The 21,530-nt window shown below is 36.6% G+C and overlaps 1 protein-coding gene across 1 annotated transcript; it reads left to right on the top strand.

Annotated features, from left to right (window-relative positions):
* The first annotated feature begins 1,113 nt into the window (after positions 1-1,113).
* On the top strand, positions 1,114-2,034 carry LOC116585764 (olfactory receptor 2AK2-like). The gene is given in 1 exon segment (XM_032335024.1): positions 1,114-2,034. A coding segment is annotated over 1 exon segment (921 nt).
* Positions 2,035-21,530: the final 19,496 nt, after the last annotated feature.

Here is a 21,530-nt window from a genome sequence, read left to right on the forward strand (position 1 = left end):
TAATTTTTTTTTTTTGGGGAAAGAAGATTCTTGATATATTTTACATGCCTCTAATTGCAACTTTAACTTTGGCACATGTTTCTCATCTATCAGGAGAAATATTTTCTTGATTTATAACACATTAAAAGTTGCATAGCTTAAAATTAACTTCTTCATATTTATGAAAATGTTTTTACAGCATTCAATGTTTTTAATATTTAGCATAGTATTATTTTTTGGAAACAGAACTGGCAAAAAAACCATTTAGAAAATATGCATATGTTTTACAAAGGCCTAAGTATTCTGTAATTATTGAAATGTTTTGTATTTATACTTATTATAGCTGTTATAGACTATAGTTGAGTGATTTAACATTATGGAGAACTTTTTACAGCATTCAATGGTTCAAGTACTTACCAGTATTATCCTTGGATTCAGAGATGGAAGGAACCCGGAATAAAGAACTTTTATTTTTTAAAGATTATTTATTTATTTATTTGGCAGAGAGAGATCACAAGTAGGCAGAGAGGCAGGCAGAGAGAGAGAGGAGGAAGCAGGCTCCCCGCTGAGCAGAGAGCCCGATGCGGGACTCAATCCCAGGACCCTGAGATCATGACCTGAGCCGAAGGCAGCGGCTTAACTCACTGAGCCACCCAGGCGCCCCAGAACTTTTTTTTAATGCTTAACAAAAGGCCTAAGTATTCTGTACTTTTCCAAAAGAAAATAAGATGAGGAAACATGTATTTTTCAAACTGGATAGAAATTTAAATTACTTTTACGATGCCCACAAAATCATTGGGAAATTGATTGGGATTAATTCATCTACTGATTAAAAGAAAAAAAAAGTGAAGGCTAAGGGAAATTGAGCAATCTTACGTTCTCTAAAATGTGCCCTGTGTGTAACGATTTTGAGTAAACTCTGATCATACAGGATTTATTCTCTGAAAGTTACTCTATAAGAAAATTTGTTTTCCCCTCATTTAAGGAAGAAAAGAGAAGTGGCATATGGTCTTGAAATTTCATTTGGTTGAGAAAATGCTATGGAGACAATAAAAGCATGTAATCATAATCACTTTCTTTTCCCTTAAAGAACTTCCATGGAATCTAGGGATATGATGTGCTTCAGTTTAAACTATGAAGATGGGAAATCAAAGTGTAGAAATAGATTTTATACTTTCTTGTCTTTTCCAATATGGTCAAATGGACACTTTCCTCTTTGTTGCCATTGTAACCCTCTTTTCAGTGACTCTGATGGGGAATATCATACTGGTCCTTCTCATTCAAATGAACATCAGACTCCACACTCCAATGTACTTCCTACTTGGTCAGCTCTACTTTATCGACATGATGTACATCTCCACCACCATGCTCAAGATGATCACTGACTTCCTGACAAAGAGTAAGACCACTACATTTTTAGGTTGTGAAATTCAAGCATTTGTATTCTTGGCACTTGGTGGAACTGAAGCCCTTCTCCTTGGTTTCATGTCCTATGATTGATATGTAACCATCTGTCACCCTTTACACTATCCTATACTTACGAACAAGAATATCTGTTGGTTCATGGTCACATGTGCATGGGGCAGTAGTTCTATCAATGCTTTAGTGCATATGCTGTATGCTTTTCAACTTCCATTTTGTAGGTCTCAAATTGTTAACCACTTTTTCTGTGAAGTTCCATCTCTGTTACCACTGGTGTGTCAGGATACTTCCCAGTATGAGCATATAATCCTCCTGAGTGGGCTTATTACTCTTCTGCTACCATTCATGGCCATTCTAGCTTCCTGTGCCTGTGTACTTACTGTGGTGTTCCAGGTGAGCTCAGGTAAAGAACAGTCAAAAGTTATCTCCACTTGTTCCTTTCACCTAATTGTGGCAAACCTATTTTATATGACTACCCTCTCCACCTATTCAAGGCCACACTCCTTGGATTATCCAGAACAGGATAAAGCAGTGGCAGTGTTTTATACCATCATCACACCTCTTCTGAATCCATTCATCTACAACCTGAGAAATAAAGAGGTTACTGGTGCCCTGAAAATACTGTTGGCATAATTGATATTTGTACAGGAAATGTCACTTTAGGAACCCCTTATTGATTGAGATTGACCAATATAGATTACTTTACCTAGAATACTGTTTTGTAATATGTTAATCTAAAGAATATTTATGCAATAAACTGATAAATACATTGATTTCTGCTCATTTCAGGATGGATTAATCATAGTTATTGAAGCTACATGCTTTTCCAAACTGAAACCTGGAAAAAATGGTGTTATTGTCAACAGTATTTGGCTTCTAGGAATACATTTCAACTGTTAACTCAATGTTTGCATCTCAAAACATGTATTTTGTAACGTCCTCCTTAATGTCTGAATGTAGTGAATAGGAAATATATTATAATCAAGCACTTGATATTAAAAGTATAATAAGGAAACTGTAATATATTTCACTGTAAATAGTTCACTCATTTATGCATTCACTCAAAAATGATGTAAGGTTATAAATATGTCTGTTGTGCTAGTATAGACACTGGTGATATGGCAGTAAACAATTTTAAGAACTGAAAGAATTCTCTGATCTCATTAAGATTTTATTGCAATGCAAGGGGACATAAATAAAATAAAATAAAACAAAATAAAATAAAATAAAACAGAACAAAGCAGACTTGAAAAATCTGGAGTACATCAACCAGTAGTAACTACTAGGGAAGAAAAGTTAAAAATAGGCTTAGAAAAAGTGAGAGAGTTTTCTGGTTTTGTATAAAATAGTCCAATGTAGGGACAACCATGAGAATGATAGTTGGTCAAAAGTTGAACTGAAATGAGTTAATAATTCATAAGGATTTCTCATTAGGAATGCTTTAGGCATAGGGGGAAGCCAATAAAAATGTCTTTTAAGAGTAAACAAGCATGGCAAGTAAATGAAAATCAAAGGATAACATCAAAGCTAATGGAAAAAAGACAGAAATTGTAGAAATGAATAACGATAATGGAAAATTTTAAATTTTAGGTTGACCATGGTAAGAATTTGGGCTTTAATGCAAGAAAATTGGCAGGCATTGGTGTGGTTCTACAGAAAACTGAAAATCACAATTGTGTTTCCATTACAGGAGCACAGTTGTTAAAATATACTGCCTTGGATAAAAGTGGTAATGGTAGAGTAGCAAGAACTGCCCAGTCTCTGGATATAGTAGAAAGCAGACTTTTGAGACTTATGGTGAGATTATGATGTGCACTGTGAGGTATATGAAAAAGCACAGAATTGAGGGGAACCTGACTGGCCCAGTCAAAAGAGCATGAAACCCCTCATTTGGGATTGTGAATTCTAGGCCCAGGTTGGGTATAGAGATTACTTAAATATAAATCCTTAAAAAAAAAAAAACAGATAATTGGGCTAAGAGATTGTAATAAACAATTGGAAGTAAGAAATCATTATTATCACCATTGAGGAAAACCACAGGAACAACATTTCCATCACCCACTTTCTCAGTGCTCCTTCACTACTAGCACCTCAACTATACAGTGGTCATTATTCTGACTCCCATCAACATTAAATGGAAACCATTACTAATATAATTAAACAACTACTTCTCTGGTGCTTCCAACTTTTTTTTTTCAATGTTAACAGAAACAATATACCTCGTTAATACAAGGAATAATGCTATTGTTTTTATTGCTGAGTTGAACTCCATTGTACAAATATATTATGATTCCCTTGATGTTTTCATCTGTTATGAATAAAAATGTTATATCACTCCCGACACAAAAATATTCTTGTGAAAACATGCACTCAAGTATTTTATTATATGCTTAGGAATAAAACTGTTTGGTCATAGGTAAGATATATGTTTAATAAAAAATAAACAGTTGTATTAATATCAAACATTCTCATCAAATATTGAAACTTCTTGGTGCTTAAGGGTTGGGGGAACCAATAATTCTGACGTTGGAACATTTCATGGCATCTAAGCTGCTTGTTCCAAACTTCCTCCTGATCCTTTCTCTCAATCATTTTTGTCCTCCAGATCACTAATTCTATCTTCTGTCTTGGTTACCCTAGCTTTGAGAGAATTTAGATTATATTGGCACTCATTGAGAGCATTGTGAACCTCATCCCTGGTGGCTTTCAGTTCTGCCCTAACATTGTGAACATCATGCTGGTGGCTTTCACTTCTGCCCTAATCAATTTCGTTTGGTCATCCATGGCTTGCTCCAACCTAGATATTGCCTGGATAATTGTAAGCCTGAATTCTCTTTCTGAACATATTGTCTATGTTGATAGCCGTTAGCTCTGTTGCAGAAGGCCCATCCTCTGTATTTTTCTTCTGTTGGACATTCCTCCTCCTAGTTATTTTGGTGAGAGATGGCTGAACAGATGTAGCTGGATGTATCAACTGTGGTGCAGTCAAGGTGCACCCTGGAATGCTTCTGAACAATAAGGATTCCCCACCCAAATGAGAGAAAAAAAGAAAAGAAAAAGAAAAAGAGAGAGAGAGAGTGAGAGAGACAGGAAAAAAAGGGAAGATAAAAGAGAAGGTTCAGCCCAAATGGTCCCCAAGGTAAGATTTAGGAAGTATACAAACAAAAACAGACAAAAAGACTGATAAAAGTATATGACAAAAGAGGAAAAAATATATATATGCAAATAAAGGAAGAACTACATCAAAAAGAACTCCAAATAAAGATTTATATACTATCAGGTCAAACACAAAAACACAGAAACTCTGGTGGAAGAAAAAGTTGGGATAGTGGTTATAAATTCTCAGTGTGGGTGAGGAAGGTTATTTTGATTCTTCCTGGATGTATCTTGATATCTTTGTTAAGGACTCAACTTTCCTAAGATAAAGGGGGATTAAAAATTGGTTTACCTATAAGGGTAGCATTGATTGGGGAAAGGGGATTACCTTGAAGTTTAACCCTATATGAATATTAGAAAATAAAAATAAAAAAGGAATAAACTAGACTAAATTAAACTAAAATTTAAAAAAATTAAAAATAGATATGCAAAAGGAAAACACAGGTGTATGCATCAAAAAGTTCAGGTTAGAAGGTTATTATGGAATTTGATGTACTGGACATCTCACTGTAGGTAAATAGGTTAAAAATTATCTAGAGGCACCTGGGTGGCTCAGTGGGTTGAAGCCTCTGCCTTTGGCTCGGGTCATGATCCCAGGGTCCTGGGATGGAGCCCCGCATCGAGCTCTCAGCTCAGCGGGAAGCCTGCTTCCTCCTCTCTCTCTGCCTGCCTCTCTGCCTACTTGTGATCTCTGTCTGTCAAATAAATAAATAATAAAATCTTTAAAAATTATCTATATAAAAAAAATGAACCAGAATAGTGAGAACGAGTTAAAAATAACAGTTGTATCTATGAAGTAGTGGTGGTTGTTCTCTTGTAGTCTTTTTTTTAATTTTCTTTTTCTTTTTTGGTTGGTTTTCTGGGGGAGGGGCCTGCCACGTGGGTTTTCAGTCAATGATGTTCCCTGAGTTAAGTTCTCCTGCCCCCCTCAAAGGGGTGGGTTCTGAGGAAACTGGTTTTTTCAGGCTTTTGTTCTCTGGAGGTTTTTATGTTTGTTCACATTTTTTTCTTGTCTTGACCACTTTTGATGGGTTTTGGAGGTTTAGAGTAAAGCAAGCTGCACCCCTACACCCCTCTCAGAGAGATGCCTCAGTCTGGTCCCCTGTGGGTGCCGCAGAGTCCATATAAATCCCCCCTTGGCCACTGGCAGAGCAGGTTCTGAGCCACGGTCCCTGGCGACACAGGATCTTCTGCTTGTACCCAAAACCATCGCAGTTGTGGCTGTATGGGCAGCTCCAGACCACCAGAGAGGTTCCAAGCAGCGATTGCACACTCAGATTTCCTGCTGGCCGGGGATGGGAGTGCCTGGTCTTTCTGGGTCTAAGAGCGCCAGGGTTGCCTGCACCTCTCTCAGGGGACAGGGTGGGTTGTGCACCTCTCAGGCTCTGATAGCAGGGTGCCCGTCCGAGAGCCCACCAGGCTGGGCCTTTGCGCACCTCTCTCAGGGGAGGGTGAAGGACACATGCGTCTCAGGCTCTATTAGCATGGCTGGGCATTCTGCCATCTGGCAAGGCTCTCAAACCCTCACAGGAGCCAGACCCTACACTTTCTCAGGCACGCTGGTGGCTCAGGGACAAACACCTGGTTTCTCTGCCACACTCTCTCTGGCTCAGTGCAAGTGGTGGCTGTCCTGTCCAGGACCTGAAGCCCCTGTCCCTAGCCGCCCCAATTCACACAATTTACCCCCGTGATCCTTTGCTTTTTTTGAATGCTTTCAACCAGACTCCTAGTTAATGCTGGTCCCCAGACGCAGGGCACTCTTGTATTGGGGTATTACTTTCCAATGGATCGCCTCTGGTGGCTCCCTCCCCCTTTTGTTTATCTTCCGATATTAGTCCAACGTTTCCACTCTGCTTTACCTGCCCACTGGTGTCTTCTGCCCCTGTAGAGATCCAGACGTGTATGATTCTGATCTCAAGCTGATTTCATGGGTGATGGGAGTTCTTTGGTAGGTAATAGCTCACTTTAGGGTACAGGTTGAAATGGCGCCTCCTCCTACTTCCCTGCCATCTTGTCTCCCCCAATATGACTCTTTATTTTGAATAACAGTTTGTTTATATAGTTGGCTGTTCCCCTATTTAGGGCATATTTATATAAAGATTTAATATATCATATGATTCATATTACACATACTTAATATATCATATATAATCTATAACATTTAAATAAATATTTATTTATTAGATAAGGTATATTAATATTTAATATTATAATTAGTATGACATTAAACATAATAAATATAATGTGATTATATATCTTATCCTATATTATATTATACTTCAATAATTTATATAATATATTGTATATTATATATTATATTCTATATACACTAATAGTAATAAATATACATTATATTATATATGACTAACATACAACATACTATATTATATATAGTATTTAAATGAGTATTTTTTAGATCTCTTTTCTAAATAGATCTCTATTTTTAGATCTCTTGTCTAAAATTATGATGCATGAATTTCACAGTTGATGTAGATCTGGGGTATCCTTTCTGCCTCTAGTACAGGAACACTTGTTTCATTCTCCACATTGGGGATATTTTCTTCCAAAATGTGTTTAACTATATCTTATAGTCTTCTTTCTTTCTTTCTCCACCACCTTAGGGATCCCAATAATTCTGACATTGGAATGTCTATCTTGGTGGATAGACCCTTTAAAAATAATGTACTGTCATTCTGTATCTCTGACTACAGTCTTTAGCTTAAAATCTACTTTATCTGATACAAGAATTGCTACCCAGCTTTCTTTTGAAGCCCTTTGTCATGAAAGATGCTTCTCCATCCCTTCACTTTCAGTCTAGATGTATGTTTAGGTTCCAAATGTCTCTCTTTTAGACATATAGATGGGTCCTGTTGCTTTATTCAATCTACAATCCTGTGCCATTTTATGTGAGCATTTAGGCCATTCACATTGAGACTGATTATTGAAAGATAAGTTTTTATTGACATCATGTTGCCTGTGAAGCCCTTGTTTATATAGATTGTCTCTATAAATTTCTGTTCTGTGTTACTCTTGGTTCTTTCTTCTTTTATTGAATCCCTCCTTTAATATTTCTTGTAAGGCTGGCATGGAGGCCATGTACTCTTTTAACCGTTCCAGTCTTGGAAGATCTTTATCTCCCTTTCCATCTGAATGTTAGCCTTGTGGGATAAAGTATTCTTGGCTGCATGCTTATCTCATTTAGTACCCTGATTATGTCTCGCCTACCCTTTCTGGCTTGCTAGATTTCTGTCAACAGGTCTGATGTTATTTTGTCAGACCTTCTCTGTGCGTAAGGAATATATTCCCCTTGGCTGCCCTTAGGATCTCTTGTCTAAAATTATGATGCATGAATTTTACAGTTGATAGTCTAGATTTGTAGATTTGGGGTATCCTTTCTGCCTCTAGTACAGGAACACTTCTTCCATTCTCCACATTGGGGATATTTTCATCCAAAATGTGTTTAACTATATCTTATAGTCTTCTTCCTTTCTTTCTCCACCACCTTAGGGATACCAATAATTCTGACATTGGAATGTTTCATGGCATAACTTATTTCCCTAATTCTGTTTTCCTAGATTCTAAGCTATTTGTTCCAGGCCTCCTCCTGATCTTTTTCTCTATCAATTTGTCCTCTAGATCATTATTCTGTCCTCACCCTTGGTTACACTAGCTGTTAGTTTATTTAGACTAGATTATATCTTATTGATAGCATTGTTAACTTCTACCCTGAACTCTCACTTCTGCCCTTAGAGATTCTATGTTGTCACTAATGTTTTTCTCCAATCTAACCATTGTCTGGATAATTGTTACACTGAATTCCCTTTGAGACATACTATTTATGTCCATGTCCAATAGTTCTGTTGCAGACGGCCCAGTCTCTGAATATTTTCTCTGTTGGGTGTTCCTACTCCTAGTCACTTTGTTGAGAGGTTGAGAGGTGATTGAGGGGATGTATAGCTGAATATATCAACCACAATCCAGGCAATTTGCACCCTGGAAAGTTTAAGAGCAATCAGAAGTCACCACCAAAAAGAAAGAAAAATAATAATAAAAGACACAGAGAAAAATCCCAAACAAAATGAGTCCCAAAAGTAAGATTTATGATGTATTTAAACAAAAGCATACAAACAAAAATACTGACAAAGGTAAATAACAATAAAAAAAGAAGAACCTAACCAAAATGAACCCCAAAAATAAGATTTATATAATACCAGAACAAAAAACAAATACACAGAAACACTGATAGAAGAATAAGATGGGAGTGTGGAGATAATCCTCGATGTGGACAAAGAAGTTTATTTCAGTTATTCCTGGTGTATCTTCATACCTTTTTTAAAGAACTCAATTTTTCAGAGATAAAGGGAAATTAAAACTGGTTTATATATAGAGGTAGTATTGAATAGAGAAAAAAGGATTACCTTGAAGCTTATATCTATATGTAGATTTACAAATAAAAAGAAGAGAAAAAGAAAAAAGGAACCCAAGGTATCTGTATGAAAAATGTTTAGGTTAAAAATTTATTTTGGGGGGGCGCCTGGGTGGCTCAGTGGGTTAAGCCACTGCCTTCGGCTCAGGTCACGATCTCAGGGTCCTGGGATCGAGTCCCATATCGGGCTCTCTGCTCAGCAGGGAGCCTGCTTCCCTCTCTCTCTCTCTTTCTGCCTCTCTCTCCATCTACTTGTGATCTCTCTCTGTCAAATAAATAAATAAAATCTTTTAAAAAATCTATTTTGGAATATGTTGTATTAAGCCTCTAGTTGTAATGGTAAGAAGGTTAAAAAAATAAAAAATAAGAATCATGAGAACAAATTAAAGTAAAAAATTGTGCCTCTGAAATATGCAGGTTTTAGAGGAATACCAGAGCTTAGTATATTGTGTTCCCCTGATATTGGGGTTTTACTTTGTTCTGAGGACCTGTGGTGGTTGTCCTCTTATTCTTTTGGCTTTCCTTCTGGGGGGAGGGGTCTGCTGAATTGTTCTTTCATCAGTCTTGCTTGGGTTGAGTTGTCCTGATGTCTATCCAGGGGCTGGGCTCTGTGGATATTGTTTTATTTAGGCTTTTGTTCTCTGGAGGTGTTTTTTTTCTTGGCAGTTTTTTGCAGCTTTTCAGAGGGTCAGAGCAAAGAAAGAATCTGTCTGCCCCCAGACCTCCACCTCAGAAAGAGGCGTCAGGCTGTCCACCGTTGGGTAGTCCAGAACACACAGACTCACCTTTACAAAGTCCACTGAAGAGCACAACATCCCATAGGCCTTTCACCCAGCCACCATCTCAGTGGTCACCACCAGACCCCAGCTTGTCTCTGCATCCCCGTGCACTAAAATCATGAGTGGTATTGGTCCAGGGAGCCCGGTTCTGGTGGCTGCCTTTGCAAGGACTGTCTGGAGTCCAGGCCTACCCACTCAGACCAGGTGGTCATGAAAGTTTTGTATTGTTTATGTGGATGGATTCCTGACCAGAATCAGATTCAGAGTCAGACTTGATGACAGCAATGGGTACCAAGCAAATTTCCAATCATTATTCATAGACAGTGAAAAACACAGGAATGGTACCCACAAGCCCTTTGGATTCATTGTTTTTCTCACAACTTTGTGACAGTAGCTAAGTTCTTTTTGGTTCTGAGCTCTGATCTTTTTTAGTTAGCATGTCCAATCAAAATGGCTTTCCTCCACAGTAAGGGTCAGCCTGAGCTGGCAGATGGTCATACCTGGAGCCCATTTGAGCTGATATGTTTTTCCCCAGAGACCAGTTGAACTAACAGAGAGTATTTTCAGAGCCAGGTCATTTATATCTCAACCCCCTGGGTTGAAAATTTCAGCAAGACTTGGTCATGGTAAAGCACAAGGATTTCTTTTTTTCTTTTCTTTTCTTTTCTTTTCTTTTCTTTTCTTTTCTTTTCTTTTCTTTTCTTTTCTCTCTTTTGCCTGGAGATAATAACATTTCTTGCTTATTTCTGACTCATTGAGGGGGTGATATATTAAGGTGCACATTTTGCTTGTCTTTTTTTTTTTGACAAAGAAAGGGTATTTGGTAGTAAGCATGTCAGAGACTAAAATCACCACAATTGTGGGCACAGAGTGAGTATTTAAAGGCTATTCGAGCCCTCACCACCTCAAGAATACTGCTATGACAAGATAAGATGGTCACAAAATAGGTAAAATTGACACTAGTTCACCCACAAAACTAAAAAATACTTTCATGCAATAAAGAATATTGTAAAAATGCTCAGTCCCTAACTCCCACGTACATCATTTTCAGGTATTAGTTTGGATTGAATAAACTCAAAGACTTAGCTAATGAGATCTTTAAATCCTAGAAAAATGCTTTACATCTTCCAGCATTTCCAGCTGCTTATTTTATATTTAGAAATACACTCCTAAATATTGTAGATACCTATCAAAACAGCACAACCTTCCCAAGCTTGTTTTATGTCCTGAGGAGCTTATCTTGGTAATCACTAGGTTGAGGGTCCCCAAATAAGGCCAGACAGTAATATGATTAGAATCCCATTGCAGTGAAAATATGGTTAGACAAAAATGTGGATTAATTTCATTTAGAGGTTGGGTCCTAGAAAACTCCTCACAACTGTCATTAGATTTACAATCTAGAAATAAAATGGGCATTATAGGAAATAGTTCAGTAAAATAAGATCATCAAGAAACTGCAATTCAAGACCAGAGTTTCCAAATTACATAGATAATAAATTAAATAGATTGAGATGCTTATTTTAATTGGCAAGAATAAGCCCCCCAAAAGTTTCAAAATCCCAAAATAGCTTTATTTTAAGATTTACTGCAAAAGTCTAATAGAAAATTAGACATAGAAGAGGTACCAAAAACAAAAGTCTATAAGTCAAACAAAACCCCTACTGATCCCCTCTTACCTCCTTTGAGTACTTATTCTACTAATCCTGTCCAAATTGTTTTTCCATTCTGAAAAGTCTGCCAAATTAATGGTCTTACAGATACTTCCATAATTATCTTAAAAGGAAAGCCCTGTATCGGCCATCTCAGAGTTGACAAAAGTTACGGATTTTCTGGTTAAACTGTCAAGTTATTCACTTAAACAGCCCAGGGGATACTACAGAAGATATCAGAACCTGCAGAGAGATTCATGGAAAAACTGGCAGAAAACAGCAAATGTAAAAAAAAAAAATCAGGTATTCCAAATCTCCATCCATACTGCCCACTTGAGAGGGGGAAATAAAATTCCATGTACCCCCCTTCTTTTCCAAATCCAGACCCATTTGTTACTGATCTTTTCTCTCCCATAAAGAATTTTGTCTTCATAATTGTCTCATTAATTAACCTCAGCTTGGCTTTCTGCCTACCTGAGACATGCAGGGTTTTGGCTCTTCTAGCTAACTTCAAAGCAATTGTGTATCTAGACATGGTAATATACTTTGCACTCAATTTCAGGAACCTTCTTACACAAATAATGTGTTATTAAATAATGCCAGAAATATATAGAATTAGAACTATGTGTCTAGAATGGAAGAAGCAAACAGATAATTTAATTGTACAAGGTTGTCAACCTTCAAGGTCATTTAAGTCATAAACCAGTTCTTTGAGGAATTGAAAACAACTGCCTTATTTATATAGCTTTACAGAACCAAAAATGCAGCTCAAGTCAATTCAAATTTCATCTACATCTTTACAAGCCCTATAACTCTCCCATTTCTCTTAAAAGTATTGAAAACTATTGGTTTTAGAAACCAAAGTTCTCTTTTGTTAATTATCTGTCTTGTAAACTTATACATCTTATTAGGTCTTTGAGATGTAAATTCAGCTCACTGCCATTTGAGACTAACGAAAAATGTGGGAGAGGACTTTTTTTTAATTTTTATTTCTATTCAGTGTTCCAGAATTCATTCCTTATGCACCACACGTGGTGCTCCATATAATATGTGCCCACCACCAGGTTCACCCAACCTCTCTCCTCCCCTCCAAAACCTTGAGTTTTTTTTCTCAGAGTTCACAGTCTCTCATAGTTCATTTCCCCCTCCAGTTTCCCCCAACTCACCTCTCTTCTCCATCTCCCCATGTCCTCCATGTTATTCCTTATATTCCACAAATAAGTGAAACCATATGATAATTGATTCTCTTTGCCTGAATTATTTCCCTTAACATAATCTCTTGCAGCCCCCTCCATGCTGATACCAAAGTTGGGTATTCATCATTTCTGAATGAGACATAGTACTACATAGAATATATGGACCATATCTTCCTTATCCATGTGTCTTTTGAAGGGCATCTTGATCCTATCCACAGTTTGGTGACTGCAGTCAATGCTGCTATGACCATTGGGGTAGAGATGGCCCTTCTTTTCACTACATCTTTATCTTTAGGGTAAATACCCAATAGTGCAATTGCAGGCTCATAGGGAAGCTCTATTTTTAATTTCTTAAGGAATCTCCACACTATTCTCCAAAGTGGCTGCAACAACTTGCACTCCCACCAAAAATGTAAGAGGATTACCCTTTATCTACATTCTCTCCAAGACATTTTGTTTCCTGTCTTGTTAATTTCGGTAATTCTAACTGGTGTACGGTATTATCTCAATGTGGTATTTATTTGAATCTCCCTGATGGCTAGTGATGGTGAACATTTCTTCATATGTCTGTTAGACATTTGTATTTACTCTTTGGAGAAGTGTCTGTTCATGTCATCTGCCCATTTCTTGACATGATTATCTGTTTTGTGTGTGTTGAGTTTGAGGAGTTCTTTATAAATCTTGGATATCATCCCTTTGTTTGTACTGTCCTTAGTGAATACCTTCTCCCATTCTGAGGGTTGCCTCTTTGTTTTGTTGATTGTATCTTTTGCTGTATAGAAGCTTTTGATCTTCATGAAGTCAGAAAAGTTCCTTTTTGATTTTCTTTCCCTTACCTTTGGAGACATATCTTGAAATAAGTTGCAGTGGTTGATATTGAAGAGGCTACTGCCTATGTTCTCCTCTATGATTCTGATGGATTCCTGCCTCACTTTGAGGTCTTTTATATATTTCAAGTTTATCATTTTGTATGGCATAAGAAAATGATCGATTTTCATTCATCTATACATAGCTGTTTAATTTTCCCCACACCACTTAAGGAAGAAACTGTCTTTTTTACACTGTATATTTTTTTCCTGCTTTGATGAAGATTATTTAACCATAAAATTGAGGGTCCATATCTGGGCCCCCTACTCTAGTCCATGGGTCATATGTCTGTTTTTGTGTCAATTCCATGCTGTCTTGGTGATCACAGCTTTGTAGTAATTCTTTAAATCAGGCAACATGGTGGCCCTAGTTTGTGTTTCTTTTTCAACATTTCCTTAGAAATTCAGGGTCTCTTCTGAATCCAAACAAATTTTAGGATTCTTTGATCCAGCTCTTTGAAAAATTCCAGTGGAATTTTTATCAGAATGGCATTGAAAGTTTAGATTGCTTTAGGCAGTATAGACATTTTAACAATGTTTATTCTTCTGATCCATGAGCATGGAATGGTCTTCCATCATTTCCTGTATTCAATTTCATTCATGAGTGTTCTGTATTTCCTTGAGTACAGATCCTTTACCTCTTTGGTTAGGTTTAGTCCTAGGAATCTTATGGTTCTTGGTGCTATAGTAAATGGAATTGATTTCCTAATTTTCCTTTCTATATTTTCCTTCTTAGTGTAGAAGAAAGCAACAGATTTATTCACATTGATTTTGTATTCTGCCACATTTCTGATTTATTGTATGAGTTCTAGTAGTTTTGGGTAGAGTCTTTTGGAGTTTCCATATAAAGTATCAAGTTATCTATGAAGAGAAGGGTTTTGACTTCTTCTTTGCCAATTTGAATAACTTTTATTTCTCTTTGTTTTCTTATTGCTGTTGCTAGGACTTCTATTACTATGTTGAACAAGGGTTGTGAGCATGGACATCCTTGTCGTGTTCCAGATCTCAAGGGAAAGGCTGTCAACTTTTTTTCATTGAGAATGGTATTCACTGTGGGTTTTTCATAGATAGATTTTATGAAGTTGAGGTGTGTTCCCTCTATCCCTATACTTTGAAGAGTTTTAATCAGGAATGAATATTGTATCTTTCACGTGCTTTTCTGCATCAATTGAGAGGACAGTGGGGTTGTTCTCTCTTCTCTTATTGATTTGTCCTACCACATTGATAGATTTACAAATATTGAACCATCCTTGTAACCCAGGGATAAATTTCACCTCGTCATGCTGGATAATCTTTTTAAAGTATTTTTGGATCCTATTAGCTAGGATCTTGAGAATGTTGAGAATCTTAGCATTCATATTCATTAGGGATATTTGTATGCACTTCTCCTTTTTGGTGGGGTTCTTGGCTGGTTTAGGGATCAGGGTAATGCTGGCTTCATAAAAAGAGTCTGGAAATTTTCCTTCTGCTCCTATTTATTGAAACATCTTTGGAAGAATAGATATTATTCTTCTTTGAATGTTTGGTAGAATTCCCCAGGGAATCTAGCAGGTCCTGGGCTCACTCTAGTTTTTTAGGAGATTTTTGATCACTGTTCAATTTCATTATTAAATATTGGTCTATACAGGTTGTCAATTTCTTCCTTTTGCATTCTCAGATGTTTACAGGTTTCCAGAAGTCACCCATTTCTTTTAGGTTGCTTATATTGTTGGCATATAGCTGCTGATAATAATTTCTAATGATTATTTCTATTTTCTTGGCGTTAGTCATTATCTCTCCTTTTTCATTCATAATTTTATTAACTCGAGTTCTCTCTCTTTTCTTTGGATTAGTTTCACCAGTGGTTTATCAATCTTATTGATTTTTTTTCAAAAAACCTACTTCTAGTTCCATTGATGTGTTTTACTGTATCTCTAGTTTCTATCTCATTGATTACTACTCTAATCCTGATTATTTCCCTTCTTGTGTGTGGGCTTGGTTTAATTTGTTGTTGATTGTCCAGTTCTTTAATATGTAAAGAGAGCTGATGTATTCTTTTTTCTTTTCTTTTTTTTTTTTTTTTTGAGGGAGGCTTGGACGGCTATGTATTTCCCTCTTAGGACAGTCTTTACTGTATCCCATAAGTTTTAGACTAAAGTGTCTTCATTTTCTTCAGTCTCCATGAATTGTTTAAGTTCTTCTTTGATTTCCTGGTTGATCCAAACATTCTTAAACAAGGTGGTCATTAGGTTTGAATTCCTTCCAAACTTGTTCTCATGGTTGAGTTCCAGGTTCAAAGCATTGTGGCCTTAGAATATGCTGAGAGTAATCTCAGTCTTTTGTTGGATGAATCCTGATTTGACACCCAGTATGTGGTTTCTTCTGGAAAAAGTTTCATGTGCACTCAAGAAACATGAGTGTTCTGTTGTTTTAGGGTGGAATGTTCTGTATATATCTATCACTTCCCTCTGGTCTAATGTGTCATTCAATGTTATTTCTTTATTGATTTTCTGCTTGGATGATCTGTCTATTACTGAGAGTGTTGTGTTAACATCCCTCTTTATTCATGTATTATTATCAATATGACTCTTTATCTTGATAAATAGTTGTCTTATGTAGTTGGCTACTTCCATATTGGGGGCATACATATTAAAAATTGTTAGATCTTCTTGGTGGATAGACCCTTTCAGAATGATGTAGTGCCCTTTTGTATCTCTGAATAGGGAATTTAGCTTAAAAACTTTATCTTATATGAAAATCTCTACCCCAGCTTTTTTATTGAGGTCCATTGGCATGAAAGTTGCTTCTCCATTCCTTTGCTTTCACTCTGCATGTATCCCTAGGTTCAAAATGGGTCTCTTGTGGACAACATGTGGAAGTGTCCTGTTATTTTATCCAATCTACAATGCCGTGCCATTTCATGGGAGTGTTCAGGCCATTCACATTGAGAGTGATTATTGATAGATCCATTTTTAGTGACATCATGTTGCCTGTGAAGTCCTCGTTTCTATAGCCTGTCTCCATAAACTTCTGTTCTATGATGCTCTTGAGTTCTTTCTTCTTTTATAGAGCCCCCTTTAATATTTCTTGTACTGCCAGCTTGATGGTAACATACTCTTTTAAATCTTGCCAGTATTAGAAGCTCTTTATTTCTCCATCCATTTTGAATGTCAGCCTTGATGGATAATGTATTCTTGGCTGCACGTTCTTCTCATTTAGTGCCCTGAATACATCTTGCCAGTCCTTTCTGGCTTCCCAGGTTTCTGTGGACAAGTCTGACATTATTCTGATTGGCCTTCTCCTGTAGGTAAGGAATCTCTTCCCCCTAGCTAATTTCAAGAACTCCTGTCTAAACTTATGATTCATCAGTTTTATAATCAGGTGTCTTGAGGTCTTTCTAAATTCTATGACCTTGGGGGTACTTTATGCCTCTAGGACACGAACTCTGGTTCCTTTCCCCAGATCGGGAAATTTCTCATGGAGAATTTGTTCAACTATATCTTCTAGTCTTTTTTCTTACTCCTCCCCGTCAGGGATTCTAATAATTCTGATGTTGGAACTTTTCATGAAATCATTTATTTCCCTAATTCTGTTTTCATGGCTTCTAAGCTGTTTGTTCCAGGCCTCCTCCTGATCCCTTTTCTCTATCAGTTTGTACTCTAGATCACTAATTCTATCCTCCATCTTGGTTACACTAGCTGTTAAAGAATTTAGATTAGATCAGATCTTATTGATAATATTTTTAACTTCTTTCCTGGTAGCTTTTACTTCTTCCCTAATCAATTCCATGTTGTCATTAATGGTTTCTTCCTACCTAGCCATGGCTTGGAAAATTTTACCCTGAATTCCCTTTCTGACATACTGTTTATATCCGTATGCAATAGCTCTAATGAAGAGAGCACAATCTCTGAATTTTTCCTCTGTTGGGCATTCCTCTTCCTAGTCATTTTGGTGAGATATAGCTGAGGGTATGTGTAGCTGAGTGTATCAACCATGATCTAGGCAAGTTGCACCCTGGAACACTTCTCACCACTTCTCACCAGGTGTCTTCGATCCCTGAAGAAATCCAGAAGTGTATAATCTTACATCTCAGCTGGTTTCATTGGTGTTCAGAGTGTTCTGGTAGATAATCAGCTCACTTTAGGGGACCAGTTGAAATAGTGTCTCCACTTCTCTGTCATCTTGTCCCAACCTCCTGGGTGAGGGCTTTTTTATAGTGTTAAAAGGGCTCTTGTGCTCAAACTAGTACCTCCTTCTACAGATTAATTCCAGGGACATACACAATTTTTAAAATTTTCTCCACAAATAACTATTGGGGGCGTACACACACACACACACACACACACACACACATACACATACTATACAAATGAATATATATATGTAATATATATATAATATGTATATTATATATACATATATAATACTAATATCATATATATGATACTATTATATATGATATAGTACATGTACTGTATATATAGCATATATATAATGTAATATATATTGTGCTGTATATATGATATATATGTATAATATTTGTATTTGTACAAACTACAAAATTGCGTATATTTTATATATGTATTGTATAAATATATATGCTATTTACAAAGTATATACTCATTAACATACATATACATATACCACACATGCATATATAATATAGGATATATACATGTATAATATATGTATTAAACATTACTATATCAACATCTTATAGTAAATATATGTTATATTTTGTCTATAATATTCTATATAGCTATTTATAGTAAATATCATCTATATCATCTATATCCTTATCTAGATAATAATATTCTATGTAGCTATTTATAGTAAATATCATCTATATCATCTATATCCTGATCTAGATAAGTGATACAATAAATGTGATATTTATCTTCCTCCTAATGGAACTGCGAAAATTAATTTTTCAAGAGATCTTTTTATTTGGCTTGAGGGCATACACATGTAAAAATCAAGCCCTATAAAACATTCAGAAAGATAGAAACTAACCAAAACATGTTTTGTTTTGTTTTTTAAATTAATGTGATCTAGGAAAATATTTGATTGTAGGGTAAATTAAATTAGACACCTATTTAGAGTTATCAGCATTAAAATTAAAATTTTATTCAGTCTGGTTTTACTTAAGGCAAATAGCTTGATTTGACCTGTGTCTCAAAATGCTTTCTTTAAAAAATATAGCTTGGGAGAATGAGTAAATTTTATATCTGAAAGTAGTTTTATGGATAATCTAAGCATAGCTGTTAAGAAAAAGTAAATTAAACAGCTATAAATGAAATAAAGAATTGGTAATCTTTTTTTAAAGATTTATTTATTTGACAGACAGAGATTACAAGTAGGCAGAGAGGCAGGCAGAGAGAGAGAGAGAGGGAAACAGGTTCCCTGCTGAGCAGAGAGCCTGATGGATGAGGGCTCGATCCCAGGACCCTGGAATCGTGACCTGAGCTGAAGGCAGAGGCTTTAACCCACTGAGCCACCCAGGCGCCCCCCAAAATTGGTAACTTTTTAAGTAGCTTTGTAAAGCCTTTTGGTAATCTAAAAGTGTAAAGTTTTGCTGAGTTTGGTTAGATGAGTTAAATTCATTAAATGTTTTGATCATTTTCCAATAATGAATCATTAACTACTGAATATGTTTATCTACTTCTAAATTCCTTATTACAAAGAAACTAAAAATAAATTTGGGTCAGTTAAGGGGCGCCTGGGTGGCTCAGTGGGTTAAGCCTTTGCCTTTGGCTCAGGTCATGATCCCAGAGTCCTGGGATCGAGCCCCGCATGGGTCTCTCTGCTCAGCCAGGAGCCTGCTTCCTTCTCTCTCTCTCTGCCTGCCTCTCTGCCTGCTTGTGATCTCTCTCTGTCAAATAAATAAATAAATCTTAAAAAAAATTGGGTCAGTTAATAAACATAGTTTATTAAAAGATCATATTATTAAAATGTTTTTCGTGTTTAGCAAAAGATAATTATCATACAGTATCATTCATTTGTGGAATGTAAGAAATAGTTTAGTGGATCATAGGGGAAGGGTAGGAAAAATAAAATACAATGAAATCAGAGAGGGAGAAAAACCATATGAGACTTAATTTTAGGAAACCAACTGAGGTTGCTGGGGGGAAGGAGAGGTGGGGGGTGGGGTAACAGGGTGATAGGCATTAAAGAGGGCTCGTGATGTAATGAGCACAGAGTGCTACTTAAAATAGACAAATGGGGCGCCTGGGTGGCTCAATGGGTTAAAGCCTCTGTCTTTGGCTCAGGTCATGGTCTCAGGGTCCTGGGATCAAGCCCCGGCATCAGGCTCTCTGCTCAGTGGGGAGCCTCCTTCCCCCCCTCACCTCTCTCTGCCTGCTGCTCTGCCTGCTTGTGATTTCTGTCTGTCAAACAAATAGATGAAATATTAAAAAATAATAATAATAATAAATAAAATTATTTTTTAGAAAAGAATTAAGGATCTTTAGAAAAGAGCATAGTTTACTCAGAAAGAACATTTATGATATTGAAGTGTTAGCGTCATATAAAAAAATCAGATAAGTTAGATAAAAAATACAACACACACATAATAAAAGATGCACACACATGCAAGCACAAACACAAATACCAGAATTACTGACCTTGAAGTTATTATATTGTAGGTGGGAAAAGTTAACAATTTTCCCAGATGATATTTTCATATCTTAAAGTCTTTGACACAGTTTCAGACTCACCAATATTATAAAAAATCAGTGATAGAGTTATTTGTTTTTAGGTAGTCAGTGACTTATAAGAAATATTCAAGATTTCACTTGTTTTGGGGATTAAATCTAGGTAAAACCCATTTTTTGTTCTTTCATTTGTTCACTTACGTGTGTGTGTTCTAATCACTGGCTATAATCAGTCAGTTACTAAAAATGGAAGCACAGCTTTCATTCCTTAGATATCAAACAAAATTGTCTTAAGTAAAAGGCTGTCAACAGTTCTTCATTTATTATTATTGTTATTTTGTTATTGTTTTAACATTAAATTTGATATTAGAATTTTAAAATATAGATGAATGATAGAGCTTTACAACTGAAACTAGTAACAAATTATATGTTAACTAATTAAATTTAAATAAAATATTATTTTTTAATGCACATGTCTTGAGTGTTTCCAAAGAACCCAATATGGCGAGATGGTAGGAGGGACCTAAGCTTGTCTCATCCCTCCACCAAAGCTAGATAAATATCAACTAATTCCAAATAACCAAGAAATCAATCCAAGGATGAACAGAAGAAACTGCACAACAAGAAGAAGAGAATAGGTCTTATGTTGGAAGGTAGGAGGTGTGGAGATATGATTTGTGGTTGTAATGAATCACAGAAGGTGGGAAACATAGGGAGCCATAGACGTGGGGATAGGAGAGAGAAGGCAAGAGAAAGAGAGAGAGAGAAAGGAGTACACAGGGGGATGCACAAGGAAAACATTTCCCCAAATCAATTGACTGAGAAAATAAGAGGGTTTGATTCTTGTGAGTTTTAACAACCACTGGCATTCAAAGACTGGAGTTCTAGAGATTAATGTTGTGGCCATGGTGGGGGGCCTGCAGTGCTCATGTGGGGAAAGAGAACAGATAGCCCGTAAAGCAGACAGAGTGATCAGAGAATGCTCTGAGATGCACTGGGAGAGAGGGTTTCCCCTTCTTGGAGCACAACTGGGATAGGTTACCTAGCCACTCTGAGACAAAAGAAGCAAGGTGTTCCATTACCTTCCCCTATTCCTCACATGTAGGCACAGAAAAACCTGCTGAGGACAACTAACTTGGACACTGGATCTTTAGAGCACTTTATTTCAAACTTCATGGCCCTATGCTTTGGTGTGACAGCCCTTCTGGGGTAAACCTGCAGCAGTCCCATCATGGTGGGGTTCTCCCCCAGAAGACCAGCGAGGATCCCCATTACATCAGGTCCATAAAGTTTGGAGTCAGAAAAGTCAGTTGGCCTGCATAGGATAGAACACCCATGCACCTCCTTACCAGGTAGGAAGACTATCCTAACAAAAAAAAAAAAAAAAAAAGGGTGTGGTCAGCAATCTGACTAATGCCAGGGACA

Source organism: Mustela erminea, chromosome 3 (genome assembly GCF_009829155.1).
Source record: "Mustela erminea isolate mMusErm1 chromosome 3, mMusErm1.Pri, whole genome shotgun sequence".
Lineage (NCBI taxonomy): Eukaryota > Metazoa > Chordata > Mammalia > Carnivora > Mustelidae > Mustela > Mustela erminea.